The 23,671-nt window shown below is 45.3% G+C and overlaps 1 protein-coding gene across 1 annotated transcript in view; it reads left to right on the forward strand.

The window, feature by feature from the left end:
- Positions 1-23,671, forward strand: part of LOC142310954 (cGMP-dependent protein kinase 2-like) — a 321,185-nt gene that overhangs the window by 283,233 nt on the left and 14,281 nt on the right. The window contains exon 17 of the mRNA XM_075348830.1: positions 6,275-6,337. Coding sequence (XP_075204945.1) covers positions 6,275-6,337 — 63 coding nt within the window. The remainder of the gene's footprint in view (positions 1-6,274; positions 6,338-23,671) is intronic.

Here is a 23,671-nt window from a genome sequence, read left to right on the forward strand (position 1 = left end):
ACTTGCGTTACAGTGCGTCGTCCATACAACTCTATGGAGAATAGCGCAGTCCGTTAATGTACTGCGCTATTCTCCATAGTGACGGAATGCGCTGAACGCAAGTGTGAAACTAGCCTGATACAAAACAACGGAAATGTGAACTTAGCCTTATGCATAAAAAACTTTATGGGGAAAAAGAGGGGTTCATCCACTTATAAAAGCATAATTTTATTGTTGAGTCATTACAATCACACAACTCATGGAGACATCTCTGTCACGTTTCTCAGTCCACCACTAGTCATAGAGATATTATCCTTGCTATGATAGGAGCTATTTAAAAACATGGATAGCCAGGCAGTAAAAGTGAACTATAATATCATTTCATTATTAAACATTATATTACATCTTATATACACATCATTAACACAGTAACATCATATCGTTACGAAAATTCATTTAATGTCTGTGGAATTTGTGAGGTTCCTTAAAGGGGAATTCCCGTCTCCAAGAACCTATCCCGATATGTAGTAGGCGTAATTAGAATAATATTAGCAAATATCTCTAATTAGAAATGTAGTATAGTTCTCCTGTTTAGTTATGTCACTTACCTGATGTGCAGGGCATTGCAGTATCTTAGATATCCATGGTTACGACCACTAATAACTAACTATCAATAGATGTGTGGTCATATCCATGGATACCTAAGATACTTTATTGACCTGCACATGAGGTAACTGACATAGCTAATCAGGAGAACTATACTACATTTCTAATATTTGATAATATTATTATTTTACTTACTACATATTGGGATAGGATCTTGGAGATGAGAATACGCCTTTTATAGCAGATATTGACAGAATGCTGGATTTAATATGCCTGATTATTTGTTCTGATGGGAGGAAAGCTGCCACCAAAAGGGTCAGGCCGCTGATTATTTCACTCTCCCATTGAAACAAATTGGTACTCTTGATAAACATTCATGTTTATGGTGGACTTCTTCAGGGAAAAAGAAATTATCATATAAATATCAGATAATTTCATTTTCCCTGAAGAAGGAGACGGACAATGTCTCTGAAACGCGTTCTGTAAAATAAAAGAAAAAAAAATTAAATACACCGGCATTAGTGGTTTTTAGTGCGGCACAAACCCGCTTTCCTCTGTCATCTATATTTAACCACGTTACTGACGGGGCCGCTGCTGAACCACGCGGACACTCACATAAGCGCATACGGGGTTGTCACTGGCACAACCACACCAGGTGAGTGTACCTCTTTTTATACTGCCAACCATCATATCGGGTAAGACCCTATTGCGCCTTTTTGTTCCCATCTCCAGCAGTTACATGTTTATGGTGGAGACAGGAGAAATAACTTTCGACCAAAGACTTTATCGTGTATTTTATATGAACATATCATTTAAAGTGGTTTTCAGAGATCATAATAATGTAGCCAAAGGCAAACTTACAAAAGTACCTGCACTTGCCTAATGTACCCTAGCTGATTCAGCTGCGCTCCCTGCCTGTCTATATTTACTTGCCTGTGGCAGTGACCGGATGTCGACTCTTGGGACCACTGCAGCCAATCATTAGCCTCGGCAGGAGGTATCAGAATGCCTGAATTGAGCAACGAAATGAAGTGGATAAGAACAGGGTTTTTTTACCACATTGCCTGCTTCTGGCCACTCTTTTTTTATAATGTTGGAAATCACTTTAAAATATCTTAGAAAAAATGTAAAAAAAAGTTTTTAAAATGTTTTAATACTTTTTAGCATATTTTGTCCGGTGTTTTTGATGCACTTGATCAGGATGAGTCAATTCTTAAACTCCATTTAGAAATATCACCGCTCTATTTTTTTTTATACATCAATGTGCCTTCCACGTAGATAAAAGTAATGTTTTCTTTCCAATGGCACATAGTCATTGCCATAACTTGGAATATACTTATTGGTGAACTTTACCTCAACCTTGTTATATAGAGGCTAATAAATAATGATGCTATATTGTGTTTACACACAGATAAATGGCCTTTAGCAAAATACACCCAATTAGAATTAAACTCCTAGTAAAGAAAGGCTTTTTATAAATAATATATTGCTTTTTCCACTAGCATGTACAATATTCTATATTGTGTATTACTGGTTTCTGACGATTCGTACAATACAATTAATTACACAGGTCTGCAAGGAGAAAAATAGTTGGAAAAGTAAGAGATGACTTTTGATCACTGAACTCAGTAAAAATGTAAAAAAAAATTCCCATCCCATATAGTTTCTCACAAACAATGATTTCACAGGCGTTTTCTTGTTCCATACTTTTACCCCTTTGGGTGACTTTTGATGAATGATTTTGGTGTTGTTTAATTGGTTAGAAATTAGTGGATGCTTAAAGGATTCTGACAATTATTATTATTATTATTATTAGTAGTAGTAGTAGTAGTAGTAGTAGTATTAATTATTATAGCGCCATTAATTCCATGGCGCTTTACAAGTGAAAAAGGGTATACATAAAAAATAGTACAACAATCATTAATAGTACAAAACAGACTGGTATAGGAGGAGAGAGGATCCTGCCCGCGAGGGCTCACAGTCTATAGGGAATGGGTGATGGTACAACAAGTGAGGACAGAGCCGGTTGCGCAGTGGTGTACTGGACTGAGGGTTATTGTAGGTTGTAGGCTTGTCGGAAGAGGTGAGTCTTCGGGTTCCTCTTGAATCTTTTCACGGTAGGTGAGAGTCTGATATGCTGGGATAGAGCGTTCCAGAGTATGGAGGAGGCAGGGGAGAAATCTTGTATGCGATTGTGGGAAGAGGAGATGAGAGGGGAGTTGAGAAGGAGATCTTGTGAGGATCTGAGGTTGCGTGCAGGTAGGTACCGGGAGACTAGGTCACAGATGTAAGGAGGAGACAGGTTGTGGATGGCTTTGTAGGTCATGGTTAATGTTTTGAACTGGAGTCTTTGGGCAATGGGACAATGATTTTCATACTAGTGCCAACAAGCCAAATTTTTTTTCAGCTCAAATTAAATGAGTTAGTCAGAAACTTGAACCTTCCTAAACATTCTGCAGAACTTTTAGGCTCCAGATTAAAGGATAAGAACCTTCTAGCTCCTGGTACCTGTTTTTCATGGTACCCAAGCAGAGAAAAGGAATTCCTTCAATACCGTACTCAAGACAGTGCTCTAATTTATTGCAGTGATGCTTGTGGGCTGATGAAAAATGTAACTTTGAGTAAAATGTAAGCGAGTGGAAATATTAATTCATCCCCCAAAAATGTGAAAGCTGCGCTACTGCACAGTGGCAGTGTCACGCTGTACAAAGGGCTGGTGAGAAGTAGTACAGCGTATTCCTCACTAGGTGGCAGCAGTGTAGTGAAGGAGAGTCAAAGTAATTAACACTTAACACTGTTACAGATAGGAGGCTGAAGTACAGCAGAGTAACTTCAGCAGGCAGTTCACAGGCGAACTACCAGGGGGGCAAAAGAGTAGTCAAGCAGTCAGGGTCTATCCGGGAAGTCAATTCAGTGCAGAGGGAGGATCAAGATCAGGTCAGAAAACAGAACCGAGGTCGGATACTAGGAAATCAAGTATGCATAGGGGAACACAAAGGGCACAGGAAACAGAAGAGAAGGTCGGAGGATGAGGAGGGTGAGATGACACAAACACGGGATGGAGGATGAACCAGAATGGGTAAACAAATGACAGGAGAGGGTGATCAGGGATGGGACAGATGGACAAACAAACGAGGGAGGGTACAGGTCAGGGCTAGGTAACAAGGAGTCAGATCAAACAGGAAAACTCACCAGAGCCAGTCACAGGCTGCAGAGCAAAACTATAACCAGCACTGGAATGCAGGTGCAGCGACCAGATATAGTGTCTCCTGAAACCGGAACAAGGCTGATGGTAGTTAAACCCTGACATGACCATGCCGGGTCTGGGAAACTCTGGAGTGGGGAATACCGGTCCTGGATCATGACAGGCAGCAGGCATGCTTCAGAGCCTGTAGGGCATTACGTGCATTTGAGGAAAACTTTGAGAATTTAGACTTTATTCTCAAGAAATTAACTACAAGAATCAAGGATGGTCAATATGTGGTGATCTGAAAGTTATTTCTTTGCTCTTTGGGCAGTAATTAGGATACACAAAGTTCCAATGTTTTTTACGGTATGTGAATGGGACACCCAGGATAGGACTCATCACTGGAGCCAAAAAAATTGCCGATGAGGTCATCTTTGCAATTTGGGTTCAAGTACATTGCTGCGGAAAGTTTAGTTGATCCCCTAAAGTTCCTCTGCCACCACTCCTGATAAAGCAGTTTGTAAAAACTCTACGAAAGAAGGAGAGCCTTTTAAGTTCCTGTCTGCCATGTTTCTGGGACTGTTTGTAGCAAAACTGTTGGAAGGCGTCTTCGCGGGGCTAGATTTTTGGAAACAAGTGAGGTCAAAACAAAAATGAAAGCTGTTGTGAAAAGGGCCGAGGTTACTTTTATAGAAGTCATAAAGATATTTCTAGGTAATAACAAAATTCCACAATTTAAGTCCATCACAGAAAACTTGCTGAAATGTTTCAAAGCCTTCGGTTGTCTGATGAATTTGAAGTTACATTTTTTACATTACTATTTGGACTACTTTCCTGAAAACTTTGGTGTTGTTAACAAAGAGCAAGAGTATCGCTCTGATGAGGAGAAATGCTGTTCTCCTGTGAGTGTCGGCACACTGTCATCTTACAGGAAACAAATCATGGCAGCGACATGGGTCATCATCTTACCCCATGTTGCCATGGCAATCCATTGGCGCCCTATGATCACATCATGGGGCTGCCGATGGTAGCGGGGAACAGCGCGATTCCCACCAGAGCGCATTAGATTGCGCTGTTAAAGTTTGACAGAGCGATCTAAGGTGTTAACAAGCATGGGCGGATTCAATCAGTAGACATGTGCAAGGAATAATGAGGGCTCGCCGCACGCGCCTAAATTTAAGTGACAGAAACGGCCAAGAACATACAGGTATGTCCTTGGTCGTGAATGGGTTGAAGTTGCAGAATGAATATTCAATAAATTATATATATAATACTGTGTTCTTTTTTTGCTACAATAAAGATTTTTCATGTGCGTTTGGTGCAAAAATATAAGTGGGGTTTTTTTAGATCAGGGCATAGGAAAACATAAGAATAAGTAATTGGATCTAAAAGTTTTCATAAATCCAAATTTTGCATACGTGTGCTATCAAGGATATAACATTTAGGCCTAAGACACACGGCAAGTAAAATTAGACAAGTGGAATGCAATAAAAAAAATTACATTCCACTCGGCCATTGTTACTCTATGGAGCCATTCTGATCTGCGATTTTTTTCTCATCCCTAATCGGACCGAAAAAACAGTCGCAGCATGCTGCGAGTGACAATAAGTCTCGAATCACTTGCACCCATACAAGTCTATGGGTGTGAGGGAAACATCGGACTGCATTCGGATGACACCGGAGTGCAGTGTGATGATCGCATCAGCTGATAATGAAGGAGATGGGGAGATTAGTCCCTTCCTCTCCTCCACAGCTGTGATGCAATCAAAGGATCGGATCACAGTATAAAGACACTCGGCTCATGCTGGCAGCACAGCGGGAGCCGAGTGTCATTAGCATATTGCATCAGAAGCTCTCGCATGGGATGCCATACGCTTGTGTGACCCCAGACTAATACGTGCGATAATAACATCATGCAGACATTCACAAGATAAAGTAGGTTTTATATGTTGGTGTGTATACAGCCTTACTGCAAAGGATAAATTGCATCAGTATGAAAATTCAGCATGGCAGGCCATAATACATTGCACTGTGTATATACCGAAACGTCATAACATATGCTGGAAACTCTCCATAAATACAGATTTTCTAGAAAGATGTATAAGATTCAATCATTCAACCTCTAGGCCTGTAATCAAGTATGGCACTACCTAGCAAATAACTGAGTGAACAGAGGAGACTTGAAAAGAAATATATATATATATATATATATATATATATATATATATATATATATATATAGAGGAGGCTGTGTCATATAAATGTGCTGCTTATATTTACCTCTGTATTTAAATAGAGAAATGTTTAATGTAGTTTGGTAGTAGGAATTATACGTCTGCAGTTATAATCATATATATGCTGTAAACTATATATGCAGATGGAAAAGTACTCAATATTGGCTCGTTATGTCACAGCCATATGGATTAGCATATTTTTCACATAGCATGTTGTCTATTTATGTGTAAATGTGTAATGTCCAAATCTATGTTCTTTTAATTGTAGAATCAACCCTGCAGAAAGACTCGGAAATCGTAAAAATGGCATAAGTGACATAAGAAAACATAAGTAAGTATGATCGCACCTACTGAGTCCGCTCTGGTAACTCAGCTCTGAAAGACAATCTAAAGAGGACTAGTCACCGATATTTTTTCATGTTGAACTCTAGTCTTCATGTAATGTATTAGTGGTTACAGAGCGGAATAAAACATTTTATAGTTCTTTTTTATTTTGCCTCTTTGTTGATAAGATATTAGAAATCAAAATATTTGGCACCTAATAAGTTAACTTTTAAAGGGGTATTCCCATCTCCAAGATCCTATCCCAATATGTAGTAGGTGTAATAATAATAATGTTAGCAAATACCTCCAATTAGAAATGTAGTATAGTTCACCTGATTAGCGATGTCTCTTACCTCATGTGCAGTACATTGCAGCTTGGGTATCCGTGGTTATGTTCGCTCATATAGTAACAATTAGTTGCTCGTAGTAGTAGTAACCATGGATACCTAAGCTACAATGCCCTGCACATGAGGTAAGAGACTTGGCTATATCAGGAGATCTATATCACATTTTTAATTGGAGTAATTTTCAACTGTTACTATTAAACCTACTACATATTGGGATAGTTTCTTGAAAATGGGAATACCCCTTTATGTCCAAGTGGATTTTTTGAGTCACTAGTGGGGTCTACTGACCAATCATACTTAAGGCCCCGTTACACGCAACGACGTATCTAACAATATATCGCTGGGGTCACGGATTCCGTGACGCACATCCGGCCTCGTTAGCAACGTCGTTGCGTGTGACACATACGAGCGATCGCTAATGATGCAAAATACTTACCAAATCGTTGATCGTTGACACGTCGTCCATTTCCAAAATATCGTTGCTGCTTTTGGACGCAGGATGTTCGTCGTTCCTGAGGCAGCACACATCTCTATGTGTGACATCCCAGGAACGACGAACAACACCGTACCTGCATCCTTCGGCACGGAGGACTTTCATGCGGCTGCTCTCCGCCCCTCCGCTTCTATTGGATGTCAGCCGTGTGACGTCGCTGTGACGCCGCATGAACCGCCCCCTTAGAAAAGAGGCTGTACGCCGACCACAGCGATGTCGTTAGGAAGGTTAATATGTGTGACGTGTACTAGCGATATTGTGCACCACGGGCAGCGATTTGCCCGTGACGCACAAACGACGCTTGCAAGTGCTTTCATGAGCGACATCGCTAGCGATGTCGCTGCGTGTAAAGCCCCCTTAACTCATGCAAGTGGTCATGTATGTATTTTGGTATTAACACATATATGGTATAGAAAACTATATTTCGACACCTACCTTGACAGACATAATGGCTTGTGCTGTGTTAAAGGGAATCTGTCAGTAAGGCTATGTGCACACATTGCGTTTTTTCCTGCGTTAACGCTGCGTTTTGAACCGCAGCGTTTCAGTACCAAATTGAATGCGTTCTGCTTCCCCAGCAAAGTCTATGAGAAGTTCGAAAATTCAATGCGCATGCTGTGTTTTGGATGCCAAAAATCGCAGCGCGAAAAAAAAGCAGCATGTCACTTCTTTTGTGCATTGTAGCTGCATTCTCCACCCATTGAAATCAATGATGTGGGTCAAAACGCAACCAAAATGCACTTGGACTGTATTTTTGTTTCGCTCCGCATGCTTTTTTAACAAACAAAGCACAGGTTTTTTTTAAATCTCTCTCTGTCACTTGGTCGCTCTGTCTGTCTCTCTCTCTGTATGTCGGTTGGTCTCTTCCCCTCTCTCATACTTAGCGATCACTGGCACGGCACTGCACGACTGTCACAAAGCTCCGGCAGCTTTTCCTCTTTTGAAAATGCCGGCCGCTCATTATTCCATCTTGTATTCCCTGCTTTCCCCGCCCACCGGCGCCTTTGAGTGGTTGCAGTGAGAAACGCCCCCACGGTGAGTGACAGCTGTCTCACTGCAACCAATCACAGCCACCAGTGGGCGAGTCTGTATAGTGCAGTAAAATAAATAAATAATTAAAAAAAAACAATGTGCGGTCCCCCCCCCAATTTTGATACCAGCCAGGGTAAAGCCACACGGCTAAAGGCTGGTATTCTGAGGATGGGGAGCTCCACGTTATGGGGAGCATCCCAGCCTAACAATATCAGCAGCTGGCCAGAATTGCCGCATCCATTAGATCCGACAGTCCCGGGACTCTACCCGGCTCATCCCGAATTGCCCTGGTGCGGTGGCAATCGGGGGTTATAAGGAGTTAATGGCAGCAGCCCATAGCTGCCTCTAAGTCCTAGGTTAATCATGGCAGGCGTCTCCCCGAGATACCTTCCATGATTAACCTGTAAGTTAAAGAAAATAAACACATACACCCGAAAAAAATCCTATATTTGGAATAAAAGACAAAAAAAACACCCTCTTTCACCACTTTATTAATCCCCAAATACCCCTCCAGGTCCGACGTAATCCACATGAGGTCCCGCGACGCATCCAACTCTGCTACATGAAGCTGACAGAAGTGGCCACAGACCACGACCGCTCGCTGTGAGCTCCATGCAGCAACTGAAGTGAGCCGCACGATCAGCGATGACGTCAGTCTGGTTACCCGCGGCCACCGCTGGATCCTCCCAACTGTGACAGCAAGTCGCCTGAGTGACTGAGGTGAGCTGCGCGATCAGCGATGATGTCACAGGTGAGTTGCGGTCTTAGATGGAGGACTCCAGCTGGCTGTGGGTCACCTGAGTGACTGCACCGCTGATCGCGCTGCTCACTTCAGTCACTCAGGGGATTTGTGGTCACCTTCACGGGTAACTGCTAATCAGGACGCGACACAGACAGAACCAGGGGATGACAATGAAGTTGGGTGAAGTTCATCCGAGTTCATTCTCATTGCATGACTCTGTGTTACTGTCAGTGGGCATGTAACACAGCTGAATTGCCGGGGGAATGCACCGTCAAAAATGCATCCAAAACACCTGCAAAACGCATGGAAAATGCATCCAAAATGCATGCATTTTGGATGCATTTTTTTTTACAAACGCAGTCTTTACGGTTGTCCAGTCGGCCAGAGGGTGCGTTCTTTTCCGCACTGCACAGAACGCAACGTACACACATACCCTAAGATAAACTTCCCAAACCACATATAGGAGCATACATGTATTTGGAAGGTTACATTTGTCAACAGCTTAATATCTTGCATCTGTTGCTGCATTCCCCCCAAAGTCAGCAGTTTAATTCATATGTAAATGAAGTGTTAGGTGCTCTGGGTGTGATAGAGCACTCTCAAAGCCTCTGCCTCCCCAGGTTGTTTCCCCACCTAGCACCAGCCTCTTTAGCTTGATTTACAGTATAGTTTACTGTTACATCTCATGGCTCTCCTGAGGCAAGGACTGAGGCAGTCTCCCATTCCTTGCCTGCCACGAGCGCTCCTGCTCAGCAGCGCCGAAGGTCTGCCAGACTACGCAGTGTGCAGGAGATACCTTCTCAGAGAGGCAGCAGAAGGGTGACACCTAGTGGTTCTCCTGTTACAAGGAGTGAAGCGGTCTCCCATTCCTGGCCTGCCGCAGACCCTCCTGCTCAGCGGCCCCGAAGGTCTGCGAGGCTGCGCAATGTGCAGAGGTTTACTGCTCAGGGAAGCAGTGAGACTTCCGTTATCTCTGCACATTGTGAGACCAAGGATCCCGCCTCTATTTCCCAGAGGCAGGAGGGTGAGCATGTGCAATGCGTGGTGGGTTCTGATTCGCCCACTGACGTCACACAGCTTGATGACAAGGCTGGTGACGTAGTGAATCCTGACTGGCCAGGCTGGGACGTCGTAGACCCTGATTGGGTCAAGTCCGTCATCTCCGCCTCGCGCCCGCCCTTGGGTGGAACGACACCTCCTTAAAAGCTCCTCCTGCCATCATGGCGGCGCGCGACCGTCCTTCTATGTTTGGATGTCTGGCAGCGTGCTGCCACGCCACTGCTCAGGCATTACTGTCTTATGTGGGCTTGGCCCTTGCTGCTCCGGCAGTATCCCCTGGTTTGCAGGCCGTGTTCCTGCCTTGCTGCTCCGGCAGTATCCCCTTCAACAGGCCGTGTTCCTGTCCCAGGTGAGCTCCTCAAGTCTCCACCGGACTCACCTGGTTATTGAAAGCACACGTGCGTGGGCACCTCTGTGCTACCCTCGTGCCATATTCTCGTGACTTCCACTGGCACACGTGCGTGGGCACCTCTGTGCTTCCCCGTGCAACAGGTACACCGAGCCGTGAGATCCGTGCCATACAACCCTCATGGGTTAGGGCAGATCGGTGTACATAGATCGTCTGTGACATTCCAGACGATCGCTAGCAGCAACCCGCTCACTCTTCACCCACCATAGCGGCGGTCCCTTACACCGCACAGTGGACCTTGACCGGCGGAAGCTGTCCATTTCCCATCTTGGCACGCTTCCCCGGGTCCCCCTCGTAACATTACGGTCGCGCCAAAGGTCTGGCTATGGCTGAAGAGCAGCAGCAGTTGCTGCGTTATGTGCAGCAGTTGGAGTCACGATTGGCAGCAGTGGAGCAGTCTTCCTCCGATAAGACTACTCTGACGACAGTCGCCACCCAGGCGGCTACCCAGGCTGTGCTATTGGGCGGAAGGTCTCCTCGCCTTGCGCTTCCAGAGCGCTTTAGCGGCAACAGCTCTGAGTGCCGTGGTTTTATAAACCAGGTTACCACCTACTTAGAGCTGTCCGCGACTCTTTACGCTACCGAGAAGGCAAAGGTAGCCTTCGTCCAGTCCCTGCTCACAGGGAGAGCGCTGAAGTGGTCCACGCCGTTGTGGGAGCGCGGAGATCGGGTGGTGAATAACTTAACAGCTTATCTTGGGGCCATGAGAATGGTGTTCCTCGGGCCTCAAGTCACCCACGACTCCGTGCTGCGCCTCCTACGACTTCGGCAAGGGTCCGCTTCAGTCGGGGACTTTGCTGTACACTTTAGGACACTTGCCGCACAGCTAGACTGGCCGGATAAGGTCCTTGTCCCTGTGTTTTGGTAGGGCCTGGCAGGGTTTGTCAAAGACGCACTGGCCACACGTGAGGTGCCTGCCACTTTAGAGTCCTTGATTCAGGTTGCCTCTCGCATAGACATCCGCCAGGCGGAGCGGAGGCTCGAGGTCTCTTCAGCATCCACGTCTTCTCGGCCTAAAAAGCGTCTGGCTCCCGGCTTCCATCAGACAGGTCTCCCAGCCAGTCCTGTAGGCAACTCCGTGGAGTCAATGGAGGTGTCCAAGGTGGTCTCCTCTGCCCCAGGTTCTCGGTCTTGTGTCATCTGCTTTTCCTGTGGGCAGAGGGGACACATAGCTACCCGATGTCCCAAACCGTCGGGAAAAGACAAGCGTCTAGTTTCTATCAGAGGGGGGACTCTAGACGCTACCTCTCCCTCTAGGTTGACTATCAGCGCCCAGTTGCAGTTCGGCACTACTCTCTTCTCTGCCCTGGCTTGCTTGGACTCAGGCGCTGAAGGCAATTTCATCTCGACCTCCCTGGCAACCCGATACTCAGTTCCCCTGGTTCTGTTGCCCAAGCCACTCAGGGTCCGGGTAGTCGACGGGTCCATACTACTCGATCCTATCACCCAGATCACCATCCCCCTCAGGATGGATGTACCACTGGGACACCATGAGCAGATGTCCTTCCTAGTGCTTCCAGGGGGGACGGATGAGATCCTACTGGGCCTTCCCTGGTTGAGACAGCATGCTCCTATACTCAACTGGGCAACAGGGGAGATCTCATCCTGGGCAGGATCCTGTAGAGAGCACCTCGTGACTACCGAACCACCCGCTACCATTAGGTCGGTTGGGTCCTCAGGGAATACAGAGGGGCCAGGTTTACCGACACCTTATGAGGCCTACAGGGATGTATTTTCCAAAAGGGCCGCAGATACTCTTCCTCCCCACCGGCCATATGATTGCCGAATAGACCTGAAGCCAGGCTCCGAGCCCCCTAGGGGCAGAGTGTATCCACTCTCTGCTCCAGAGATGGAGGCTATGTCCAAATATATTCAGGACAGCCTGGTGAAGGGGTTCATTTGCAAGTCTATTTCACCGGCTGGTGCAGGGTTCTTTTTTGTGCAGAAGAAGGAAGGGGATCTGCGCCCCTGTATTGATTACAGGGGATTAAATGCAATCACGATCAAGAACAAATACCCTTTGCCCCTCATTACTGAGCTATTTGATCGATTCCGCGGGGCAAAGGTCTTCACAAAGCTGGATCTACGCGGGGCGTATAATCTAGTGCGAGTCCGAAAGGGCGATGAGTGGAAGACCGCCTTTAACACCAGGGACGGTCACTACGAGTATCTAGTAATGCCCTTCGGACTCTGCAATGCCCCCGCCGTATTTCAAGACTTTGTGAATGACATTTTCCGGGATTTGTATCTTTCCGTGGTTGCATACCTGGATGACATTCTTATCTTCTCCCCCGATCTTACCACCCATCGGAGGGATGTCATCCGAGTACTTAAGAGGCTCCGCACCCATTCGTTATATGCTAAGCTGGAAAAGTGTGTTTTTGAACGGGAATCCTTGCCGTTCCTGGGGTACATAGTGTCCAGTCAGGGGTTAGCAATGGATCCAGGGAAGTTGGAGACAGTGATGAACTGGCCTGAGCCCCGCTCGCTGAAGGCGATCCAGCGATTCCTGGGGTTTATCAATTATTATCGCCAGTTCATTCCCAACTTCTCGACAGTGGCAGCACCCATCATTGCCCTTACCCGCAAGGGCGCTAATCCCAAAGCATGGACACGGGAAACGGTAGAGGCATTTCACACTCTCAAAACATACTTCTCCAGAGCTCCCATCCTTCATCGTCCAGACATCTCCAAACCCTTCCTACTGGAAGTAGACGCCTCTTCGGTCGGTGCAGGTGCAGTCCTGTACCAGAAAAACGAACGAGGAAGGAAGCATCCGTGTTTCTTTTTCTCCAAGACCTTTTCTCCGGCCGAGAGGAACTACTTCATAGGGGATAGGGAGTTACTGGCGATGAAACTAGCATTCCAGGAATGGCGGCATCTCCTGGAGGGTGCGAAGCATCCATTTGAGGTATTTTCTGACCACAAAAACCTCACATACCTCCAGACAGCACAACGCCTGAACCCAAGGCAGGCCCGTTGGTCTTTATTCTTCTCCCGGTTCCGCTTTATTATCCGCCACCTGGCCGGGGAGAAGAACGTACGGGCCGATGCCTTGTCACGTTGTATGGTTGTGTTGGAGGAGGACGAGGAGGAGCCTCGTCTTATACTACCCCCGGACAGCTTGAGGATGGTCACTCCCACTTCTTTGGACCAGGTGCCACCTGGCAAGACCCTCGTTCCCCCTGAACTACGAAACGAGGTGCTATCGTGGGCCCATGCCTCCAAGGTTGGGGGTCACTTCGGGGTCAAAAGGACCAGAGACCTGGTGACCAGGCATTATTGGTGGCCGAGACTACCCCAGGACATACAGGAGTATGTGGGAGCCTGTATGTCGTGTGCTCGGAATAAGCCGTCCCGGCAGAGACCGGCAGGTCTTCTTCACCCACTGCCAGTGCCGGATCGTCCCTGGGAAGTGGTAGGGATGGACTTCCTGGGAGATCTGCCCAAGTCAGCAGGGCACAGGGTCGTATGGGTCATCACGGACCACTTCTCTAAAATGGTCCACTTGGTGCCTCTCCCACGACTCCCGACATCACGTGCTCTCGCCACCTTGTTCATTCGGCATATATTTAGGTTGCATGGCATGCCTGACAAGGTGGTGAGCGACCGGGGTCCCCAGTTCGCGTCTCGCTTCTGGAGAGAGCTCTGTAAGCTCCTGCAGATAGAGCTGAACATCTCCTCCGCATACCATCCCCAGACCAATGGACTAGTGGAGAGGACTAATCAGACCTTGGTAACTTACCTCCGCCATTTTATCTCCGCGCACCACGACAACTGGGCTAACCTCCTTCCTTGGGCCGAATTTGCCATTAACAATTCGGTCCATGAATCCTCTGGCCAGACTCCGTTCCTACTCAATAACGGACAACATCCCAGAATCCCGGTTCCGATGCCCATTACGTCACCCGAAACTAGAGTGGAGGATTGGGCGACCAAGGCCCGGGAGATCTGGGATGACACCCAAGAGGCTCTTAAAAGGGCTAAAGACTGGATGGTGACAACGGCTGATGTTCGCCGCCGCCCTGCACCATCCTTCGCCCCTGGTGACCTAGTATGGCTGTCCTCTAAGAATGTTAACCTACGGGTACAGGCAGCCAAATTCGCCCCTAGGTATCTGGGTCCGTTTAAAGTACTACAGCAGGTAAACCCGGTGGCATATCGACTCCAGCTCCCTCCACGCTGGGCTATAGCCAACACCTTTCACGTGTCCCTCCTGAAACCCGTACGACTTAATAAATTCTCGGGGTCCCTGCCGGCTCAAACCGACTCCCCGTCCGACGACCCTGAGGTGGCAAAACTTGTGGAGACAAAAGTCATACAGGGCAAGAGGTACTACCTCGTGGAGTGGGCCGGCCGTGGTCCAGAGCATAGATCCTGGGAGTTGGAGGATCATATCCGCGCCCCGGGTTTGATAGCGGCCTTCGAGCACGGACAGGGGGGGGGGGCCTAGACGGGGGGTAATGTTACATCTCGTGGCTCTCCTGAGGCAAGGACTGAGGCAGTCTCCCATTCCTTGCCTGCCACGAGCGCTCCTGCTCAGCAGCGCCGAAGGTCTGCCAGACTACGCAGTGTGCAGGAGATACCTTCTCAGAGAGGCAGCAGAAGGGTGACACCTAGTGGTTCTCCTGTTACAAGGAGTGAAGCGGTCTCCCATTCCTGGCCTGCCGCAGACCCTCCTGCTCAGCGGCCCCGAAGGTCTGCGAGGCTGCGCAATGTGCAGAGGTTTACTGCTCAGGGAAGCAGTGAGACTTCCGTTATCTCTGCACATTGTGAGACCAAGGATCCCGCCTCTATTTCCCAGAGGCAGGAGGGTTTGCATGTGCAATGCGTGGTGGGTTCTGATTCGCCCACTGACGTCACACGGCTTGATGACAAGGCTGGTGACGTAGTGAATCCTGACTGGCCAGGCTGGGACGTCGTAGACCCTGATTGGGTCAAGTCCGTCATCTCCGCCTCGCGCCCGCCCTTGGGTGGAACGACACCTCCTTAAAAGCTCCTCCTGCCATCATGGCGGCGCGCGACCATCCTTCTATGTTTGGATGTCTGGCAGCGTGCTGCCACGCCACTGCTCAGGCATTACTGTCTTATGTGGGCTTGGCCCTTGCTGCTCCGGCAGTATCCCCTGGTTTGCAGGCCGTGTTCCTGCCTTGCTGCTCCGGCAGTATCCCCTTCAACAGGCCGTGTTCCTGTCCCAGGTGAGCTCCTCAAGTCTCCACCGGACTCACCTGGTTATTGAAAGCACACGTGCGTGGGCACCTCTGTGCTACCCTCGTGCCATATTCTCGTGACTTCCACTGGCACACGTGTTTGGGCACCTCTGTGCTTCCCCGTGCAACAGGTACACCGAGCCGTGAGATCCGTGCCATACAACCCTCATGGGTTAGGGCAGATCGGTGTACATAGATCGTCTGTGACATTCCAGACGATCGCTAGCAGCAACCCGCTCACTCTTCACCTACCATAGCGGCGGTCCCTTACACCGCACAGTGGACCTTGACCGGCGGAAGCTGTCCATTTCCCATCTTGGCACGCTTCCCCGGGTCCCCCTCGTAACAGTTTACTGTACGTGTGTTGTCAGGCACCAGGTTGTAAAATTATACAATGAGCTAGCAATCGAACTAAGGAATCTTTCCTAGGTTAAGAAACAACCTGCGGAGACTGAGGAAGAGCCTCTGGAAGTAGTCTATGATCATAACACTTACAGGGTTTTTCCACTATTTGGATAACCCCTTTTCAATCAATATGTTCCCCATAGTAGAATAATAACATTTACACTCACTTCTGGTGTTGGCGCCATTCCCAGCAGTGACAGCACTCACTTTCCCGGTGATAACAATGTCACCCTATAGCCAATCAGCGCCATCTTCACTCTCCCCATTGGAGATATCTGACCTCCAGAGGAAGTGAGATCTGTAGCTGCTCTCTCACTTCCTCCGGATTTCGATTACATCCGAAGGGGGAGAGCACTACCAGTGAGTATGTGTTATTATTTTGCTGTTAAGGAGCAAAGGGATTAAGAAGGGGTTATCCAAGGGGTGGACAATCCTCTTAACGCCTCATTTATATGTGAATAAAAATGCTGGTTTCTTGGGATTTCAGCAACAGTTAGAAGATATAATGGCGTTTAGCTGACAGATTCCCTTTAAGTGTCCAGTTTAGTGTCTTATTAGTTATTTTCCAGCAGTGCAACATTTTACCACCTTGTATATACTCGTATCATAAAATCATGGCATTGTTTAAGTTAATGCACAATGCATTAGCAATAATATGATGTATAAATATACAATGTATACAGTATCTTGTTGCAGTAAACTGCATAACCTGTTTCAGTTTCTACAATCGTTGTTACACCTGTTTCTCTAGTATGGAAAAAAATCATTCTTAGCTTCTCCTTCCCACTAAACAGCAAAATACATTAGACATTCAGGTGCTATCCATTTTTTTTCTTCAAAGGGCCATTGACTTGCATTGGCGTGTTTATTGGCAGAAAAAAGTTACATGTGATAAGGCATTTTCTATATAATGGGTCTGTGATCTGCCAATTAAAATAGTGAATAGCACAGATACCAAATAAAAAATGTGCGAAACCAGCCTAAGGAGTTTTAATAAAATATTACAAAATGGAAAACTGCCTAATGATACATGAACTGTCAAAACAAAACTATGGGGATGATTTATCAAAGCATTTATGCCACAAAAGCTTTGAAAAGTCACAATATTTCTGCGCTGCACAGAGTTGCACAAAGTCTTTGCGACTTCTGGTGTTTTCACACCTCTTTGGAACAGCTATGCCAAAATGGGAGGAGCTGGGTAGGGGATAGGGGCATGGTTATACCCCCCTCTTTGTCAAATTGATCAAATCTGTCAACCTTTTCTATTCTAGAAATGCAACTTTAGGTTTTTAACCCAAAGAGAGGCATTAGTTTAATAAGGATCCAACAAAAAGAGGTTGCCTTGCCGTTGGCTGTTGGGCTCACATAAAACTGGCCAATTTTTTGTGCTAAGTATCTCAATGTTTACATGTTTTTCATAGCAGTCTTGCATGTATATATTTCCATATTCATTATTACACATTTCTTAGCATTGCAGTGTGCAACTGTCTCCTTTTTGTTACTATGTTTCATGGTCAATTTGCACCTGTTCACATTAGAACGGTAGGATGTGCCATCAGTCTTTTTCTTTGAAATACAACTTTTGTCCTTGACTGGCGTAGCATTGCTAGCGCAGCACATGGATGCGCACAACACTAAGTGGCTTGCGCCTCTTAATGAATTCGGCACCGTCTACTCTGTCACAACTTGAAGAGGTGGCTCCTTTGTTTCAAACGGAATGACATTATAACAAAAAGAAACAAAAATAGAGTTTACAAACTACAAAAAAACCTTGTAATTATCCCTCAAACTCCTTTTCCTGGTGAGATGAGAAGTATTAGACAGATAGTAAAAGGCAGTTTAATTGGTCTAATAGTAACAACAACAGGATTGCTGAAATGATACTGCCAGTGTGGCCTGACGTGATATAAATCAAGCAAATGGGTTTTGTAAGGATTCAGCTGCAATAAAGTTTCCTCTATTAGAGACCTAAGTAATCCATGCACTCTTCCCTATTCTACCATTCCAATAAGGTAATGCAGTGCTGTCTTCTGGCCAGGAAGAAGATATTGATTTATAGACTTGGACGGCAGCAAACCACGACATATACATTACTGTATACCAGTTTTCCATGCACAAAACAGTGTCAGCTATTAAGTGAATTGATTTATATAAAACCTAATTAATTCAAACTATGAAAGATTACGTAAATTGTTAGTCTGAAATATTTTCAGTTATTTAGGTCATCTTGCCTGAAACTACAAATTTCTAACATATTTGCATGTATACAGACATGATTGTGATGAAACACAACAGTAAATGACATAACTGCTTTAAAGGGAACCTGTCAGGTACAATATGCACCCAGAACCATGAGCAGTTCTGGGTACATATTGCTAATCCCTGCCTAACCGTCCCTGTATACACTAGCATAGATAAAGAGATCTTTAGAAAATGTATTTCTAAAGATCTTTTATTGTATGCTAATGAGCGCAGGGACTAGTCCCAAGGACGTTGCTTCCATTGCCAGTCGCCCCCATTAACATGTTTGTACGCCCCTGTGGGTGTGCTATCATGCAAATGAATATGCAGCGTCACAGGATGCTCTCACTCACCTCTCCGCTGCCATCACCGCTTGATGCTGGATTTCGGCGAAGTGCGTATGACCTCGGAGTTTGTGTCATGTGCACTACTTCAGTTTGAAGCCAGGACACGTACACCCGGATTCATAGTGCGCATGACCGAAACTCCGGGGTCATGCGCACTGCCCTCGCTCATTAGCATACAGTAAAAGATCTTTACAAATACTTTGTCTAAAGATCTCTATATCAATACTAGCGTACACAGGGACGGTTAGGCAGGGAATAGCAATATACACCCAGAACTGCTCGTGGTTCTGGCTATATATTACACCTGACAGGTTCCCTTTAAACAGCAAATTGCTATATTCGGCACAGTTACTTTTACAAATATTAATATTTCTGTACAAATTATTTAGGATGTGTTTTTTCATTAGTGCTTAGGAAGGGAATTTCTAGTGGTAGAGAATAATAAAAAAGGTGTATTCAGATATTGCATAAATTCCAGGCTGTTAAAATTACAATAGCTGGGGAAAATGTGATCTTCATGATTAATTTACAGTAAATTAAAATCTGAAGCTAAGGAATTGATGACATTTTTAGATTATTTTATTTTTGATTATGTGTAATTATGTTTTATATCTTTCTTGAACAAAACTTTTCTAATATTAAAAAATTGTAAAACAATGTAAATGATCTCTATAGAATGTATCATTTTCCTTATTTTCTGTCAGACTGTAGTTATACTGTTCCTGCCTTTAGGCTTTTTGTAATTATTGAGAAACTTTCCAGTCTCCCGACATCTTACTAGAATAATATGTTAAATAGTAGGAAAGAATCTAGCTGCCGGCCTTTTTGCCTGTGCCTATGACTCAGACTATGTGCACACAGATTGTTTTGCAGGAATTTTTGGAGCGGAAACTGAGTGAAAACTCTTCAAATCCTCATTTAAATCTCAAAACTTCTCAAAAACTTTAGTTACAGGTCACTTTCTGCTGTGAAAACTCAGCAAAAAGACTCTAAAGTATGCATCTAGCCTAAAGGGTACTTTACACACTGCGATATCGGTACCGATATCGCTAGCGAGCGTACCTGCCCCCGTCGGTTGTGTGTCACGGGCAAATCGCTGCCCGTGGCGCACAACATTGCTAACACCCGTCACACAGACTTACCTTCCCTGCGACGTCGCTGTTGCCGGCGAACCGCTTCCTTTCTAAGGGGGCAGCTCGTGTGACGTCACACAGCAGCCGTCCAATTGAAGCGGAAGGACGGAGATGAGCGGCCGGAACATGCCGCCCACCTCCTTCCTTCCTCATTGCCGGTGGACGGAGGTAAGGAGATGTTCATCGTTCCTGCGGTGTCACACATAGCGATGTGTGATGCCGCAGGAACGACAAACAACCTTGCTCCTGCTCATACAACGATTTTTGGTAATTAAACGAGCTCTCCAAAAGCAACGATTTTTACCGCTTTTGTGATTGTTGAAGGTTGCTTATACGTGTCACACGCTGCGATGTCGCTAACGACACCGGATGTGTGTCACAAACACCGTGACCCCGACGATAAATCGTTAGCGATGTCGCAGCGTGTAAATGGCCCTTAAGGCTATGTCCATACGTTATGTTCTTGTAGCATTTTTTTCTACATCTTTTTCAATGCAAATGAATAGCTGCCTTTTAACCCATTCACGACCTTTGTGATAAGTTTATGTCATGGTCGGATAGTAGTTTTCAATCTATGACGTAAACTTACATCATGGCAATCGTGTTGAAATACTGTGCTGTGCATGCGCGATCATTGTCGGTAGCACAGTGTAAGGGATAGCCGAGCTCCGACTGTCACAGCCAGGTACGGTGCTTGCACCATCCCTGTCTATTTAAACTCCTAAATGCGGCAATTATTAGTAACCTAACTGGTCTGTAGGAGCCATAACTCTTAATGGTTGGTATCAAAGGGGGGATCAAATACTTATTTCTCTCTGCAAAATACAAATAAATGTATATAATTTTTTACAATGTGATTTTCTGGATCTTATTTGTGATATTTTATCTCTCACTGTTAAAATTAACCTACCCTTACAATTATAGACTGTTCATGTCCTTGTCAGTGGGCAAACTTACAAAAACAGCAAGGGATCAAATACTTATTTCCCCAAAAGTAGGAGTTTACATGGAAATTTCTAAAAAAAAATTAAAAAATGGGATTCTGACAAAATTCACAACGGAAAATTCACTGTAATGAGGCAGATGGTGTCACTTTTGAACTCCCGTCTGGCCTGTAATCTGGTGGTGTCCATCTTTTTACGTGTCTTTTTAGATGTGCACAAAAGTGCAGTGAACAACAGTTTTGTACACCGCTGAATAGAGGCAAAAAGGAGTTCAGAGTAATTCTGCTGCCTCATTAGTGAATGGATCCATCGGGGGTTTCACCCATATCAAGTCTTCCGGGGTTCCGGGGGATGTACTGTAAATGAAAACCCTAATGTAGATGCTCTGGATAAAGCACAGGATAAATGTGAACTGATCCAAAATGTTCTGTACCCCAAATTGCTATGAATAGCATTCAACTCAACCCACAAAAAAAATCAAGTCTCCACTCAGGCCCATCATCTGTTATGGAAACATAGGAGGCTTCCACATTATTGGTAGGACAAAGGCTCTGGAGAAGTGCCCCAAAGTAGAATTTGCACTCCCAAATCTAAATGCCCCCCTCCCGTCTGACCACCACAATGTGCCTAAACCACAGTTAACATCCACATGTTTGGCATTGTTGCACTGAGGAGACCTATTTAATTTATTTATTGAGCGTGTGTCTCCAGAAGCAAAAGCTGGGCACAATGTACAGGAACTGCAATATACTGGGAACCAAAAGGGCCTATTTGCAATTTTTAGTTCTGCACAATTCACTGCGTTTGACTCTCTGAGTTTTTTTCCAGAGACATAATCATCACTACATCCTTAGATGATTTCCCAGAGGGGTGTAATTTCCAAAATGTGGTTATTTGAGGGGGTTTCTGCTAGTCTGGCACCTAGGGGCTCTGCAGACGGAGTTCGCAAGCTTTATAAGAAGATTTGTGCTCCAAAGCTCTTCTTCCCTCCCGTGCCCTGCCGTGTGGCCAAACAGTACTGTACAGTCACAGGTGGGGTATTGCCAGGTTCAGGAGAAATTGTATAACACATTATGGGGCCTTGTTTTCCTATTCCATTGTTAATAATGGCAATTTGAGGCTAAAACAACATTTTAATGGTAAAATTTTAATTATTTTTTCTTCACCGCCCAATAGTATAACATTTTGTGACACACCTGTGGTGTCAATATGCTCACTGTACTCCTAGCTGAACTCATTGGGAGGTGCACTTTGTAAAATGAGGCCACTTTTGGGAGATTGCTGCTGTTCTAGTACTTCAGGGGCTTTGCCAATGTGAAATGCCACCCTCGAACCATTCCAGCAAATTCTAAAGTTCAATATAGCACACCTTCCCTTCTCAGCTTTCCACTGTACTTCAAAAGTAGTTCCTGATTACATGGAGGGTATTAGTGGACTCAGGATATATTACACAACAAACTATCTGGTCCATTTTTTTATTAGATCTTATAAAGATTAAAAACTTGGTGCTAAAATAACATTTTAGTAAAAAAATAAAATATATATATACAGTTAGGTCCAGAAATATTTGGACAGTGACACAAGTTTTGTTATTTTAGCTGTTTACAAAAACATGTTCAGAAATACAATTATATATATAATATGGGCTGAAAGTGCACACTCCCAGCTGCAATATGAGAGTTTTCACATCCAAATCGGAGAAAGGGTTTAGGAATCATAGCTCTGTAATGCATAGCCTCCTCTTTTTCAAGGGACCAAAAGTAATTGGACAAGGGACTCTAAGGGCTGCAATTAACTCTGAAGGCGTCTCCCTCGTTAACCTGTAATCAATGAAGTAGTTAAAAGGTCTGGGGTTGATTACAGGTGTGTGGTTTTGCATTTGGAAGCTGTTGCTGTGACCAGACAACATGCGGTCTAAGGAACTCTCAATTGAGGTGAAGCAGAACATCCTGAGGCTGAAAAAAAAGAAAAAATCCATCAGAGAGATAGCAGACATGCTTGGAGTAGCAAAATTAACAGTCGGGTACATTCTGAGAAAAAAGGAATTGACTGGTGAGCTCGGGAACTCAAAAAGGCCTGGGCGTCCACGGATGACAACAGTGGTGGATGATCGCCGCATACTTTTTTTGGTGAAGAAGAACCCGTTCACAACATCAACTGAAGTCCAGAACACTCTCAGTGAAGTAGGTGTATCTGTCTCTAAGTCAACAGTAAAGAGAAGACTCCATGAAAGTAAATACAAAGGGTTCACATCTAGATGCAAACCATTCATCAATTCCAAAAATAGACAGGCCAGAGTTAAATTTGCTGAAAAACACCTCAGTAAGCCAGCTCAGTTCTGGAAAAGTATTCTATGGACAGATGAGACAAAGATCAACCTGTACCAGAATGATGGGAAGAAAAAAGTTTGGAGAAGAAAGGGAACGGCACATGATCCAAGGCACACCACATCCTCTGTAAAACATGGTGGAGGCAACGTGATGGCATGGGCATGCATGGCTTTCAATGGCACTGGGTCACTTGTGTTTATTGATGACATAACAGCAGACAAGAGTAGCCGGATGAATTCTGAAGTGTACCGGGATATACTTTCAGCCCAGATTCAGCCAAATGCCGCAAAGTTGATCGGACGGCGCTTCATAGTACAGATGGACAATGACCCCAAGCATACAGCCAAAGCTACCCAGGAGTTCATGAGTGCAAAAAAGTGGAACATTCTGCAATGGCCAAGTCAATCACCAGATCTTAACCCAATTGAGCATGCATTTCACTTGCTCAAATCCAGACTTAAGACGGAAAGACCCACAAACAAGCAAGACCTGAAGGCTGCGGCTGTAAAGGCCTGGCAAAGCATTAAGAAGGAGGAAACCCAGCGTTTGGTGATGTCCATGGGTTCCAGACTTAAGGCAGTGATTGCCTCCAAAGGATTCGCAACAAAATATTGAAAATAAAAATATTTTGTTTGGGTTTGGTTTATTT

This window comes from Anomaloglossus baeobatrachus, chromosome 5, assembly GCF_048569485.1.
Source record: "Anomaloglossus baeobatrachus isolate aAnoBae1 chromosome 5, aAnoBae1.hap1, whole genome shotgun sequence".
NCBI classification, from domain to species: Eukaryota; Metazoa; Chordata; class Amphibia; order Anura; family Aromobatidae; genus Anomaloglossus; species Anomaloglossus baeobatrachus.